The 16,726-nt window shown below is 38.4% G+C and overlaps 1 protein-coding gene across 6 annotated transcripts in view; it reads left to right on the top strand.

Moving 5' to 3' along the window:
- LOC106880321 (GDP-D-glucose phosphorylase 1) overlaps positions 1-16,726 on the top strand; it is a 68,675-nt gene that overhangs the window by 28,534 nt on the left and 23,415 nt on the right. For all 6 annotated transcript variants that reach the window (XM_089359880.1, XM_089359882.1, XM_089359881.1 and 3 more), the window contains one exon: positions 5,978-6,078. In XM_089359880.1, the coding sequence (XP_089216006.1) occupies positions 5,978-6,078 (101 nt within the window). The remainder of the gene's footprint in view (positions 1-5,977; positions 6,079-16,726) is intronic.

Below are 16,726 nucleotides of genomic sequence, written 5' to 3'. Positions count from 1 at the left end.
CTGGAAGTAAAGGAATTGAATATGTTTCTGTGAAATGTGGAGCATTAACATAGAAAGAAGACTGAATGCATGCATGTTAAAAAAAAAAACGTTAACTGAATGTTAGTTATTGTATACAGGAGAGATGCTTATGTGGTTTTAGCAGAGTTGTGTGATATAAAATGTTGGTGGGATTGCTGACAGATGGTGTTCCTTCTTGAGTTATTCAAAAAGATTTTTGGAAGATGTAATGTGAAATCTATGAACATTAGAGGTTTTAAAGAGGAAGTGACTCCTCATCATGATGCATGGAAATAGCCATCATGTATAAGCAAGGAAAAACATGCATGAAAATGGCAATAATTGGGATTAACATTAATTTATGGCTATTAGAAAGTTGCGAGATTGTAACATTTTGGAAAGTGTTCAGATGGAGTTGAGTGACTTTGGTATGAAGTTTTTCTTCTTGTTTTATCAGCTAAGGATTCTAATATTTCAAGAGAAAGTATTTTCAGTTTTTTTTCAATTTCCCATTGGTTACCCCTACGCAATGAGTGAGAGAGAGAGAGAGAGAGAGGTGGGGGAGAACATTGTAATAAACATTATAACAAAATAAATTATAAATTTATGTTTGCAGTTTGTGTATATACTGTGTATTATAGATATTGTGTATGCTATGCATTTCTATATTGTATGTACTGCACATTGTATATTGTATATACTGTGCATTTTATATCATATATCTGTATCTTTAAAAGAGAGTTTTCTATGTATATAAAAGAGAGCTTGTGTGTGTGTGTGTGTGTGTGTGTGTGTGTGTGTGCACATGTTCCTTATGCATTCGAAAACTGAGCTGCCAATTTTGGTGTAAAGGGTATCAAAAAATTCAGTAATCATTCGGCTACCAGATAAACTTTAATTTCATTTACATATCTTCTATGTTATCTCAACAACCAACTTTGGTTATTTGAAAGACACTGCTCTACAATGACCAGGTTTCATTAGAAAGTGAAAATAGTTTCATACTTTCAATTTTAACCAAAATTACAGTATTGCATTATGAGATGTGTGAATAATGAAAGTAATGTTTCTCCAAATCAGTCACATCTTTACTATAATAAAGAAAGCTGCTTATCATCTATTTATATACTGGGTCATCTCATAAGTAATGTGGTCAGAGGGGGACAGGATAAACTACCTGCATCAACTTGTTATAAAAGTAGGTAGTAATTTTACCTTGTCCTTATTCTTAATACAAGTTTTGAAGAGTGCAGTTTGATTTTAACAGTTATTTTTTCAAAGTTATAGTGGAAGTGACAAAGGAACATATTCAACATATTTTGCTATATGAGTTCAGTAAAGGCAACATCATCATCATCATCATCATCATCATCATCATCATCATCATCATCGTTTAATGTCCGTTTTCCATGCTGGCATGGGTTGGATGGTTTGACAGGGGTCTGGGAAGCCAGTAGGCTGCACTAGGGTCCTGCAGTGTTTCTTCAGCTGGATGCCCTTCCTAACGCCAACCACTCCAAGAGTGTAGTGGATGCTTTTTACGCGCTACCAGCACAGGGGCCAGAGAGGGCTGGCAACAACCACGATTGGTTGGTGTTTTTTATGTGCCACCGGCATGGAAGGCAGTCAAGGTGGTGCTGGCATTGACCACGTTCAGTTGGTGCTTTTACGTGCCACCAGCACAGGGATCACAACTGCAATTGACTCAGTAGGTCTCCTCAAGCATGGCATGTCACCCTACGATCCAAGGTACTTTTGAGTGGGCTGGTTATGTGACACTGGTGTAGGTTACAGCTGTGAACTCACTTTATTTGCCGGGTCTTCTCAGTCACAGCATATCTTCAGAGGTCTCGATATTTTGTCATTGCTTCTGTGAGGCCCAACATTCGAAGGTCATGCTTTACCACCTCATCCCTCTACCCCGGATTCCTTCCACTGTTTGGGAGTGACACTTCTTCACACAGATCTCCTCATCCATCCATAGTACATGACCATACCAATGCAAACGTCTCTCTTGCATGCCACTCTGATGCTTCTTATATCCATCATTTCTCTCAGGGTGCTTACACTCTGTCATGTGTGCACACTGACATGACACACCCAGGAAATCATGCTAGCTTCATTTCTTTCAAGCCTACGCATGTCTTCAGCAGTCATGGCCCATGTTTCACTGCTGTGAAGCATGGCAGTATGCACACATGCATCGTACAATCTACCTTTCACTCTGAGCGAGAGGCCCTTTATCACCAGTAGGAGTAGGGGCTTTCTCAACTTTGCCCAGGCTATTCTTATTCTAGTGGTAACACTCTCTGAGCATCCACCCCCACTACAGACTTGGTCACCTAGGTAGTAGAAGCTATCAACTACTAGTTTCTTCCCCTGACATCTGATGGAATCAGTTTTCTGAGCATCTGTGGTGTTTATTGCCCCTATGCATCTGCCACACATGAAAGCTATCTTCCTTTGATGTTGTTGCACCACTTATGTGTCCATAGCTTACACTGGGTACATCTTATGGAGTTTCTACCTACACCTTTTCTACAGATCAAGCAGGGCCACCTACCTGAAGAGGTGTGTGATGTGTTCGCCTTCCTACTTACCAGAACTTTGGTCTTTGCAACATTGACTAAGGCCCTTCAATTCTAAACTTTGCTTCCACACCTGAAATTTCTCCTCTAGTTCTGGTAGTGATTCTGCTATGAGGGCTAGGTTATCAGCATAGAGGAGCTCCCAGGGGCAACCTGTCATGAATTCTTCTGTTATTGCCTGGAGGACTATGATGAATAAGAGGGGGCTGAGGGCTGATCCTTGGTAGACCCCCTACTTCTACCCGGAATTCTTCACTATACTCATTGCCAACTCTAACCTTACTAACGGCATCTCTGTATAGGACCTGTACAGCCCTTATTAACCATTCATCAATCCCCAGTTTCCACATTGCTCACTAGATAAGGGATTGGGGGACCCTGTCAAAGGTTTTCTCCAAGTCCATAAAAGCCAAGTATAGGGGTTTATCTTTGGCTAGGTATTTCTCCTGAAGTTGCCATACCAGGAATATAGCATCAGCAGTGCTTCTACCTGGCACAAAACCAAACTGCATCTCATCTAAGCAGACTCTCTCCCTAATGAGAAGGGTTATAACCCTCTCCGTGACCTTCATCACCTGATCCAGCTGTTTGATACCCCTGTAGTTATTTCTATCTAAAGCATCACCTTTTTCCTCGTAGTAGTTGACTATGGTGCTGCTATGACAGTCATTGGGTATGACTCCATCTTGAACTACCTGGTTTACAATATGGGTGACTAGGCCAGAGCCCACACCACCAGATGTTTTAAGCATCTCTGCAGTGATTCCTGATGGGCCGGGGGCTTTTTCTGGTTTCATGCCCTTAATTGCTTTATCTACCAGGGTGCTGTCTATTTGGATAGCTGGTCCCTCTACTGGGTCAACATTAACGGAAAGTGCGAGGAATATTTATGCAGTATATGGGGATTGGACAATAAATGTAAGCCAGTGTCAATATTGGTTATAGAAATTCCAAGCCGGAAACTACAGCCTAGAAGACGAGTCTCATCCTGGAAGATCTGTAGAGTTTGATGAAGATGCTCTGCAAACTCTGGTGGAACAAAATCCCATAACTGTTGAACTAGCAAAGAAACTTGGATTTAGTCATTCAGTCAGTCATTCAAGTCAGCACTAAAAGAAAAACAACCATCATTGGTTTCAAAATGAAAAGTGTTCTTCTATCAGAATAATGCTTGACCACATACAGCGAGGATGAGATTCATAAGGCTGGAGCAGTTTCAATGGGAAATAATGCTTTACCCACCATATTTGCCAGACATTGAAAACATGATTTCTGGGCAGAATCATATTAACCCCCTTTTATATGGTGAAATAATACATAGTTTGTGATCCTTCTTAAGAACAGAAAGCACTTCCATGCAGACTCATGCAAATTGTACCCTCCCCCTTCACTTTTAAACAAACAATAACATCCATTATGCCAGTAATCCAGTTCACTATATATCAGTTGTTCTGGTTCGGCCCATAAGAAAGGAACAAATAATACAATGTGGTTGTAAGTCATAACACCCTTGCAATGCCGGGATGCATTGCTAGTATCAAATATATATATATATATATATATATATATATATATATATATATATATATATATATATACTAGCAGCTAAGCCCAGTTTCACCCAGTCAGAGAACGACGCGAAGAGAGAAACGAAGACATTAAAAAGAGGAAGAAGTGGATACGAAGTGGTGTTTGGGCGACGGATCTTGGTAGAAAAAAAAGAATGTCATGGTGAGTTAGTAAGGAGAGCAAAGCAAGACTGGACTTACGTGGGCTGGCAGGACGATGAAAAAATTGCAGAGTTGAAATTGGAGCAGTTGAAGTTGCCATTGTTATCATTGGAGTGCCTCTTGGTAGACAACATTCTTTGTCCTTCCCTCGGGTGCACAAATAGAAAGACCATGGGGACAGCCAACATACAGTTGTGTGTGTGAGAATACTTGCTCTGTCAGATTCAAACCAACCGCTTGCACTGATTGTCCCTGCGCCTTGTTGATTGTCATGGGAAAGCAGAGTTTGATAGGAAACTGCATCTGTTTAAACTTGTAGGTCGCATCGGAGTGGGTAAGGGACATGGGAGTTATAAGTATGTCTTAGCCAGCGGCCGGTTCATTCAAGATTGTTGCCTACAGAACTCGGGAGCACAATTTTTTGATAATCATCCGCGTACCATTGCACATTATTGGAGCATCTAAATTCCTTAGCAGCATGATTGGCACGCCAACTTTCAGATGCAGTTCGTGAGCTGGTAGTTCTGCGGGTCCCCCCTCTTGTCAAATTTGTCATGGGCCGGCCGGTCTATCTCAGATACATGGGAAGCTGGATTAAATTTTTCATCAACACAAGGGAGCCGAAATAAATTTTTTCAATGTCCAAGGGAAGCCAAATTGCGAAAAAGGTTGAGAAATGCTGATCTGTAACGATGGTTTTTATTTAGGCACATCGTAAAAATAATTATAATGAATTGCTTAATATAAAGAAAAGTATGTTTTTCTAGCAAATACAGTTAGAAAAAATATTTACCATTTCAAGTCATCATTAAAAACAAAGCTTATCAGTTTTGGAATGAAATAATAATTTTATTCTTTTATTCTAAGTTGTAAATTTTGCCCAAGAAATAAAGCAAATAATCACCAAATGCATTGTTAAAAATCTGCAACTTGATAGCAAATATCTCCAAATTGATTAGAAATGCATAAATTTAATAACAATGTTTTTGAGATTCCGGTTCGAATGACATGAGTGTTTTTGTTTCACTTTTGACACGTAATACTTAAATAGTGGAGGAGATTGATGTTGCTGTGGGCTGGAAGTATGCAAGAAGTTAAAATTTTGTTGTGACTAAAACACAACCAGGACCTTAAATAAGGCATGTGTAAAATTTGAATGAAATTGGTTGTGTAGTTCTGGAGTTTTAGGGATTCACACAGACACAGACACACAGACATACATTCTCAATTTTATATATATATAGATATTTATGCATATCACTACTTAGTGCTCCCACTCTGTCATATATTGTGTATTGTAAATACTGTGTATTATATCTTGTATATATATCATGCATTGTATATATTGTATGCTGTTTTTTTTAATATTGTGTATTGTATATATACAATACCCTATATATGCAATATTGTATGTAATGTATATATTGTGTCTTGCATATATATAATTAAATAAATTGTAAATGCTGTGCATGTCTGTTAATAGTATACACCTGAATTCATGTTTGTAGTTATTGTGTATGCTGTTTACTAAACTACAAATATCATACATAAATACAAATGACTTCCCCAAAATTGACTTCAAGTTTCTTTTAGTTAAGTCTCCATTCCTATCTCATTTCTATGAATTAAGTTGAGTGCTGTTTAACTTTTGTGTTTCAGAAAGTCCAGCATTTAACAAAGAACCTTTATGAGATTTTAGATTGGCCTGCTTCTGGATTTATCTTCCAGCTGGAAGAAAATGCTTTGGTAACTTTTATTGAGTAAGTGTGCTTCATATTTTTGAAAATTATTTTTGAATGTGTAATACTTTATGTTTCATTGATGTCTTCTTGAGTTTAAAGATATTGGTCCTGTCATGTGAAATGTAAAGTTTATAAATTCACACTCTGATATTTGATACTTCAGCACTTATGACTTGATATTACCTAAATTTTGATGTAAAACACATGGAAAAACAAACAGAGTGTTAATAACAAAATGAATGGAGAACAGAGGTCATAAACAAGTAGATCTTATGTAATCAGAAGAAATATTTACTGATAAATGAAAAAAAAAGTAGGCTTTTTTTTTTACTGTCTGTCATTCTTCTCCAAGTGGCCACAACTGAGATGCATTTTACTTTGCTGTGCCAGGAATCTCTGTCTCCATTGACTTTGAGAGATTCTCAGTTTTATATTTTGTGACTTTGCCAATAACATCAATGCTGCTGAGTGGGACTTGTTATCTATTAGGGTATGGAAGCTGTCAAAATATAATATCTAATATGGTCTGTTGTTGAGATGAGTGAAATATATTCATAAATCTCTCAGGTTAATAGTGAAATGACAAGATGATAGTCTGGAACTTGTTTAAACAGTCACCTGAGGATGTGCATTGTACACCTGTGATGTAAGATAATTGACTGCATGACATCTCACCTATAAACTACAGACACAAAAATGTGTTGAAACAGTTTTAGTGATTTTGAATAAAGAATCTCTTTAATTCCATTTTCTGTCTTTGATCTATTTATATAAGTTCTATGGACATTATGGAATTCCTGAAATATATCCAGTAGCATGTGCATCTCTACTGTATGATGACATCAGATAGTCAATAACTGTGGATGAGCTTTGCACAACATTCTACAAGATTTTTTACCTGAATCTTACATAACTGTATGTGTGTATGTATATATACATGTATGTATATATATTTATGTGTGTATGTATATATATGTGTGTGTGTGTGTGTGTGTGTGTATATATATACATATGTATGTGTGAGTGTATATATCATCATGATCATGATCATCATCATCATCATCATCATCATCATTTAATGTCCATTGTCCATGCTGGCATGTGTTGGATGGTTTGACTTGGCTGGCATGCTGGAAGGCTGCACCAGACTTCAATCTGATTTGGCATGGTTTTCTATGGCTGGATGCCCTTTCTAACACCAACCACTCTGAGAGGGTCATGGATGCTTTTACGTGCCACCTGCATGGGTGCCATTTGTATAACACTAGGGTGCATTTACTTGTCACCAGCACGGGTGCCAATTCGTGTGACACTGTATCTGCCACAACTGCGATTTTGTTTGGCTTGATAGGTCTTCTTCTCAAGCACGACATAATGCCAAAAGTCTTGGTCATTGCCCCTGTGAGGCCTAACACTCAAAAGGAACTCAGCCACTTTGCATCTGTGAGGTCCAATGCTTGAAAGGAATCAGCCACTTTGCCTCCGTGAGGCCCAACATTCAAAGATGTTTTTTATATGCCATCAGCACGGGTGCACTAGACTTCACAAGTCCTCTCAAGCACAGCACATTGCCAAATGTCTTGGTCACTAGTCATTGCCTCTGTGAGGCTCAAAGTTCAAAGATCATGGTTCACCACCTCGTCCCATGTATTCCTGGGTCTACCTCTACCACAGGTTCCCTCCACAGTTAGAGATCAGCACTTTTTTACACAGTTGTCCTCGTCCATATGCATCATGTGACCATACCAGTACAGTTGTCTCTCTTGCACACCACATCTGATTCCTCTTATGCCTAACGTTTCTTGCAAGATTCTGTCGAACATGTGCACTGACATTGCACATCCAGTGAAGTATACTGGCTTCATTTATCTCAAGTCTATGCATGTCCTTGTCTGTTATAGCCTGTGTTTCACTGCCATGTAGCATAGCTGCTTGCACACAGGTATCAAACAATCTGCCTTTCACTCTGAGAGAGAGGCCCTTTGTTACCAGCAGAGGTAGGAGCTAACGACTAGTTTATGCTGGTGGGTACATTCTTCACCAGAGAAGGTCTTTGCATTTATGAGCAGCCATGTATTTCATTGTCTGTGAGTATGTAGTTGATCTGGCTAGCGTGGTCATCTGATTGATAGGTTATCAGGAAGCTGCCTGCCTTTCTGAAGTAGGTGTTACAAATCGATAGGTTATTTGCATCACAAAATTCCAGTAGCCTTGTTCCCTCTTCATTTCAAAAACCTATTCTATGGCCCATATTTACACATATTTTCATAATTTTTATGAACTGGATTGATATGCACTGCTGTTGTAGATGTAGTATCACAATGGGTGAATGATCAGTCAGCTGATATTTGCAGATAACATGGTACTACTTGGCTTATCAGAAGGTGATCAGCATAAACTGAATGGGCTCATTGTTGAGTGCTGCAAAACAGGTACAAAAATTAGTGTTCCAAAGACAAACATTGGTCCTCTCAAGGAAGTTTTCCCAATGTGCTCTGCATGTTAGTGAAGCATTTCTAAGATATGTGGGAAAGTTTAAGTATCTCAGGGCTGTATTCATGTGTGACAGGAAGCAGGAGGCCCAATTGGATACCTGAATTGCAGCTCCAGCATTCAATACTCAGGAGAGAAGAGGTTGATAAATAAAAAGCCAAACTCAATTCAGTTTTCAGGCCTATCCTCACTTACGTTCATGAATGGGTAATAACTGAAAGAGTATGATTGTGAATACAAGTGGCTAAAATGGGGTTCCTCTAAAAATGTCTGGAGTAACGTTACTCAACAGGTTGTGTAGCTCAGAATCAGGGAATTTCTCCAGGTCAAGCTGCTACTTCTCCACATTGAGAGGTCACTTATGGTTAGAATGTCACAGGGAAAACTCACAAGACAAATTCTTCAAGCCAAACCAACCGGCTAGAGACCTAGGTGTAGACTAAGAATGAGATGGTTGGATAATATCTATAGCCTCAGTTGGCTACACTTGGGAATTCTTCCAGAAAGTGTAATGATAGTTGCTTCTGACATGACTCTATGGAGGAAGTGACTGAGTACTTTACTCCTACAACCCTCCCAAGGATAGTAGACAGAGAAGATGGATAGGTGATATCAACAGGCATGGAGATGAACATCGTCAAATCTTGTTTACTTGATCAGTTAACAGAGATTATGCACACATATATATAGAGAGTTATGAAGAGATTTAGCCAATAATAATGTACATAATAACAAAATAAAAGAATACCACACCTCCTTTATAATGTCTTTCATAAACAATCCAATGCTATAATGGAGTGGAGCAGCTCACACCTGCACTGTAAGTCTTTGGTGTAGTTAACATCAATAGTTTTAGATATAAGAGAGGTGGTTTAGACATATGATAAGAACAAACAGAAAGTATTAACCATTCTGTTCCCATATTTCTGTTCAAATACACTGTCTTCGTTTCAATTAATTTTGAAAATGATGAAAACTTTTGTAAAATAACTTTTTATTATCAACCCTTTTGTTACAATACTTCTATTTTCAATAGGCTGCCTTGGTTTCAATAACTTTTATCATAATGGTAAATTTAGTAGAATAACATTGTTATTATTAAGCTGGCATTTGGAACATAACATGAAATTTTTACGGAAGTTTTAATTTAGGTCACTTTAAAACAGGCAGTTTGTATCCTAGAAGTAGAAGTGTTCTCAGACAAGTTGATACCAAAAGGATTAAGAGATCAAATAGCAAGACTGTGTAAGTGGTCATAATAGAAAATAACTGAGATATTCTGGCATTTATTTGAGCATTTCAGAACCACTTATGGAGATCTAGAATTGGAAAGGCTTGGAGAACAAGGAACTTCAAATGTCATAAACAAGAAAATTAACATTAATTGATTAAATGAGGCAACAATTAGACACCTCATTATGAAATTTAAAAATAGCATCTAAATTGATTATATCTGGTGTACTACTAATTTTGTCATTAGACTAGATATAATCAATATAGACATTATCTGCCTTTTTGTAAAGCGCAATATGACAAATATAGCATTAGTCATAGAACTATCTTGTTAATATCAGAGGTATGTCCTGCTAAAGAACTTCAAGCTATTGACTATTAACAATCTGGTTATAGCTCCTGAAGCCTACCTGTCTCATACACAAGGGTAGAGTATTAGATCCTTGTTACATGTATAGACTACATCTTACCCTTATTAATCATGTGACCTCATTACTAACCCAACACCATCAAATTTTGGTGGATCCCATCTAAAGACTGTGGCTGCTAATGTACTCATAGTCTACTGAATGACAGCTGAGCTACTGACTCACATCAATATTCCACATATTATGTGCAGAAATCAATACAAGGAATTGATGTCCCTGAATATGCTATACAAAAGCCCACTAACAGGGTGGGGCCAACATGCAGCCAAGTGCTGTCCAAACATATGGGCCTGCAAAAAGTAAAACAACACAATAGATTATTTCACTTTCATAGCATTTGTACAACATGATCTGAGCTGACCAACGGAGGCCTGAAACCTGGAAGCCATCTTGAGTTTCTCTCACTCTGCTTGTGTCATCAGATGGGATAAGTGTGTCCCACAGGCGCACGGGTCATTGAGTCATGTGGAGCTGAATCAAGCTGTTATTAAATCATCATCATCATCATCATTTAACATCCATTTTCCATGCTGGCATGGGTTGGCTGGTTTGACAGGAGCTGACAAGGCCAAGAGCCACACTGGGTTTCAAAGTCTGTTTTGGCTTGGTTCTTAATGCCAACCACACTACAGAGTGTCTGGATATTTTTTTTGTACATGACATCAACACCAGTACCTTTTATGTGGCACCATCACTAGTGTTTTTTATATGGTACCATCACCCATGCTTTTTACGTGGCACCAGCACCAGTGTTTTTTATGTGGCACCAACACCAATACTTTTTACATGACACCAGCACCATAAAGTTCATTATCCCTTCTATTTCACATGAACCTATCTGCACACAATATGCTCCTGTTGAATCTGTTCCCACAACATATCCTCCTAGCACCTCCTCATTCTATTTTTGCCCACTTACTGCATTCCCTCCCCTTTGTCTCCCAATCTCCTTTCACAATCTCATGAACTTACCTATCTACTCACACTGTCCTATCCTTGGTTCCACTTGTATACACCTTCCTGTAACTTCAGTATAAACCCCACTGTTGCATCTCTCTCTCCTACTGAAGTGACCATATATCTCCTTCACAGGAAGACACCTATTTTTGTTCCACTTTTCATACTCTGACCTCTCATCACCTGTCATGAAGTAACCTTCTTCAATACTACCACCACCTCAGTTGAGTGGGTTTGAGTTTTGTCGCGTAAATTATTTGGTGACCTCATTGCTACTGGTACCTTGTAAAAAGCACCCAGTCCTCTCTGTAAAGTGGTTGGTGATAGGAAGAAGATCCAGCTAGAGAAACCATGCCAAAGCAGACAGTAGAGCAGACAGTGTCTTCTGCTATAGTCTGGGACCGACCAAAGCCTTGTGAGTGGATTTGGTAAATGGAACTGTTGAGGCTCCTTTAGTGTTACATATTTTTATATTAAGTTAATTGAAATCCACTCTTGTATTATATAAGTTGTCATGTATTTTCTCTACAAGAAACTTGTCCCAGACCCTTCCTTCCTCCCTCCTCCTTCCTTCCTCCCTCCCTCTTCCTTCCTTCTTATTTTAACCTTTTATCACCTAACATAAAGCTGCCTCCTTCTTTACTATAGTCCCTCTCAGTTGATGGGGATCTTAGTCTCATAAGCCACATGGTGACCTCACTAATGATGGTACCATAAAAAAACACCCAATATACTCTGTAAAATGGTTGGCATAGGGAAAGCATCCAGCTGTAGGAGCCATGCCAAAGTTGACATTGGAGTATGATGCAAATCACTTGACCTGAAAAATCTTGTCAAACTATCCAATCCATGCCAACATGGAAGACAGATGTTAAAAGAATAATGGTAATAATAATCCTTTCTATTATAAGTACAAGGCCTGAAATTTTGTGGGAGGAGCCTAGTCAATTACATCAACCCCAGTGCTCAACGGGTACTTATTTTATCAACCCCAAAAGGAAGAAAGGCAAAGTTGACCTTGGCAGAATTTGAACTCAGAACGTGAAGACAGATGAAATGCCACTAAGCATTTTGCCCGGCATGCTAATAGAATGATAATAATAATAAGTAGAAGATGGTGATGATAGTTTGTTTATTATCTTTAGTTTTCCTTAATTATGTTAATGAATATATGTTACATTAATTATCTTACCAATGCATTTGAAGTACTAAATGGTATATGTGGTGTTTAATGGCACAAATGTAGGTTTCCCAATGCAGATGTAAATTTGGATTGGCTGATTGTCATGCTTGAGAAGACACATCAAGCTAAATAAAATCATGGTTGTCCTTGCAAACAGGCTTGTCTCCTACATCTCTCTTCACTTGAGCAATTCTATTCTTGCAGGTTTGTGGGTGCTGGTGCCATGTAAAAGTGTTTGTGCCAGTGTTGCGTAAAAGTATCAAGTACACTCTGTAAAGTGGTTGGTATTAGGAAGCACATCCAGTGATAGAAAACAATGCCAGAACAGGCATGAAGCCCAGGCAGCTCATCAGCTAGCCAGCTCCTGTCAAACTGTCCAATCCATGCCAGAATGGAAAACAAATGCTAAATGATGATGATGATGCTGATGATGAGACCTGTTTTAGTCTGTTTCTTCAGCAAATAAAATGGATGCACTTTGTTTAGAAATATTGTAGGTTATCTTTTTGAGTAGAATTAGCTTTATGAACTTGCTAAACCCTGAGTTAATAATGGAGACATCTGATATCCTGGAAGTCAAATAAACGAACAGACTGGTGGGTGTATGGGACATCTGATATTAAAGATGTTAAGTAAATCAATAAACTGGAGTGAATGTTGATACATCTGATATCATGGGCATTTAATCAATAATAGATGAAATATAAATCAATAGACAAGATGTAACATCCAGCTGGACATGATGATTCTTTTATATTAACTTTGCTTTTGCTATACCTGTTCTTAATTAATATGCTTTCTAGCTATAAAGGCAGCAAGCTGGCAGACTCATTAGCATGCCGAGCAAAATGCTTAGTGGCATTTCATCAGTCTTTGTGTTCTGAGTTCAAATGTCACCAAGGTCGATTTTGCCTTTCATCTTTTCAGAGTCAACAAAATAAGTACCAGTTGAGCTCTGGGGTCAATGCAATTGACTTGGCCCTTTCCCCCAAACAGCTGGCCTTGTGCCAAATTTTGAAATCAGTATGCCTTCTAGTGGCGATTGGGTACCGCTTTTATAATGTTATATTTTTGTGCTTCTGTTGTTATTCTGTTTGCTGCAAAACTTGCTTCTAACTGAGAAAACCAGATAATGGTTGGTATCTCTCGTCCAAGCAGGAGGCAAGACTGTCATAGAAGCTTGGATATATCCTCTATCGAAATGAGACATTTCAAACTCTTTAATATTTTCTTCCATTCAAATGTATTATAATTTTCAAGAAAATGTTTCACTTAGTGGAATAATGCTTTCAACAGCTATGAAGTATAAATTTAGCTTGCTAGAAAGTGCAGTTAAAACTTTTTACAACTATTATTGTTTATTTCTTCAGCTTTCTTCTTTCCTTCAACCTTTAATATAAAATATTTCTCTCTCTCTCTTTACTCTTTTACTTGTTTCAATCATTTGACTTCGGCCATGCTGGAGCACCACCTTTAGTCGAGCAAATTGACCCTGGGACTTATTCCTTGTAAGCCTAGTACTTATTCTATTGGTCTCTTTTGCTGAACCGCTAAGTGACGGGGACATAAACACACCAGCATCGGTTGTCAAGCAATGCTAGGGGGACAAACGCAGACACACATATATATATATATACATATACATATATACAACGGGTTTCTTTTAGTTTCCGTCTACCAAATCCACTCACAAGGCTTTGGTTGGCCCAAGGCTATAGTAGAAGACACTTGCCTAAGATGCCACGCAGTGGGACTGAACCCAGAACCATGTGGTTGGTAAGCAAGCTACTTACCACACAGACACTCCTGTGCCTATTTCTGTTAATAAAATTTTGTGTAATGAAACTGTCATCTATTTTCTATTTAAAATTTTATATATTTATCACGTCGGGGTCACCACTTTTATAACGTGGTGGTTTACCTATTTTATCACTTTTATATGGGTGTTTTATCTTATTCATATGGTTTCAACTTGAAATAGATAATAAATATATTTTATTTCTTGAGTAGGAATCTATATTGATAAACCTGTCACTTAGAACTTAATTATAAGCTTTGTCACTATATATAAATCTTAACTCAGGTTACATAAATGCTGTAATGAAATATATATATCAAGATGCTTAAACAGATATGTTGAAATGTACAAATATGTTGAAGATAAATAAGTTCATGTTTTTTTTCACCCTAAGCTAACCCTAACCCTAACTCTAAAACCCTATCCCTAACCCTAATTCTAAAACCCTAACCCTAACTTTAAAACCCTAACCCTAACTCTAAAACCCAAACCCTAACCCTAACCCTAAAACGCTAAAGCTAAAACCAGTACAAACGCATGATCGTTGTCATAAATAACAGTGACAAACGAAATATATACTGCCGATAGTTGTTGTTGACAAACAACAGCAGTAATTTTATTCAAGGGAAAAGATCCCAAAATAGGCAATTTCGAAAACGCTAAGACAAAATGAAAATACTTCCACAAACAAAATAAACTGAAAAAATTTTTTAAATAACTAACTGAATTGATTAAACTATATACACGTGTATCTCAAATGTAAATATATCAGAAATAACAGTGACAAAGTACATTCACACCGCCAGAACGTCTTGTTGACAAACCACAGCAGTAATTGTTTTCACCTTAATAGACGTCATTGATTGGTTGAAATTACCGAAATACGACAACTTTAACACGAAATAACTTCGAAAATATAGAATTTTCTTAAAAACACTAAGAGTAAATGATGTTTTAAATGACACATTCTACCAGTATACGAAATTTGAATGTGTTTAGTTACAAAAAATTATTTTTTCTATGTGCCAGCCAAAAGGAAAAGATCCGTATTTACTACATTAGTTTATTTACATACATTTAATATTTACAGTATATTTAGAATTAATTTCTCAAAAATCAGGGTTTTTATAACTGCTCAAACCTGAATTCTAAGAACCGTATTTCATGAAAGATTTCTCTTTGACGAAAATTTAGAATTCAAATATGGGCAGTAATTTTAACCAATGGGAAACTAACAATTATACATGTTCAGGCAACATGACCATTACGTCATTACTGCCTTTTACGACTTGCTACAGTATCTTCACTCTAGCAGATAACTCTACCTTATTACTCTGACTATCTGATAATATCATAATAAGCAGCCAATATCTTCTAGATGCTGTTATGATGTTATCTTCATCATCATCTAATGTCCACTTTACCATGCTTGCATGGGTCAGATGAAATTTATTGAGGCAGATTTTTCTATGGTCAGCTGTCCTTCCTGTCACAAACCCTCACCTATTTCCAGGCAATATGTTTCCCCATGGCCAGGTATTTTTTTCACAGTAGTCCAAAAAAAAAAGGTCTTGTGTGATGTCAAGACAATTTGCACTCAATCAAATACTGCCACCCAACAAATATGATAGATTTTTTTTCAGCTTTCATCTGTCAAATTCATTCAGAAGGCTATGATCAGCCCAAAGCTATAGTAAAAGACACTTTCCTAATGTGCCATCCATCATCATCGTTTAACGTCCGCTTTCCATGCTAGCATGGGTTGGACGATTTAACTGAGGACTGGTGAAACTGGATGGCAACACCAGGCTCCAATCTGATTTGGCAGAGTTTCTACAGCTGGACGCCCTTCCTAATGCCAACCACTCAGAAAGTGTAGTGGGTGCTTTTACGTGTCACCTGCACGAAGGCTAATCAGGCGGTACTGGCAACGGCCACGCTCAAAATGGTGTATTTTATGTGCCACCCGCACAAGAGCCAGTCCAGGGGCACTGGCAACGATCTCACTTGAAAATCCTATGAAAGCCAGTCAGGTGGTACTGGCAACGGCTACGCTCAAAATGGTGTATTTTATGTGCCTCCGCACGAGAGCCAGTCCAGGGGTACTGGCAACGATCTCGCTCGAAAATCCTTACACATGTCACGGGCACAAGTGCCAGAAAGGCGACGCTGGGCACAGGTGTTATACCGATTTCGCTTTTGCTTGCCCCAATAAGTCTTCGCAAGCTAAATTTCATGTCCAATGAAGGAGACGATGTTGGCATGGGTGCCAGTCGTCGAATTTAGTTCGATTTCACTTTCCTCAACAAGTCTTCGCAAGCGGAGTTTAGTGTCCAATGTAGGAAAGGTACGCATAAGTGGGCTGGCTACACTCCTGGCAGAGGCCTTGGATTTAGGTTTCACTTGGCTTGCCGGGTCTTCTCACGCACAGCACATTTCCAAAGGTCTCGGTCAGAAGTCATCGCCTCGGTGTGGCCCAATGTTCGAAGGTCTTGCCTCACCACCTCAGCCCAGGTCTTCCTGGGCCTACCTCTTCCACAGGTTCCCTCAACTGTTAGGGTGTGGCACTTTTTC

Source organism: Octopus bimaculoides, chromosome 11, assembly GCF_046866305.1.
Source record: "Octopus bimaculoides isolate indiv1 chromosome 11, ASM4686630v1, whole genome shotgun sequence".
In the NCBI taxonomy this organism is placed as follows: domain Eukaryota; kingdom Metazoa; phylum Mollusca; class Cephalopoda; order Octopoda; family Octopodidae; genus Octopus; species Octopus bimaculoides.
The sequence above is the reverse complement of the archived record's forward strand: the minus strand, read 5'-3'. Positions and strand labels throughout refer to the sequence as shown.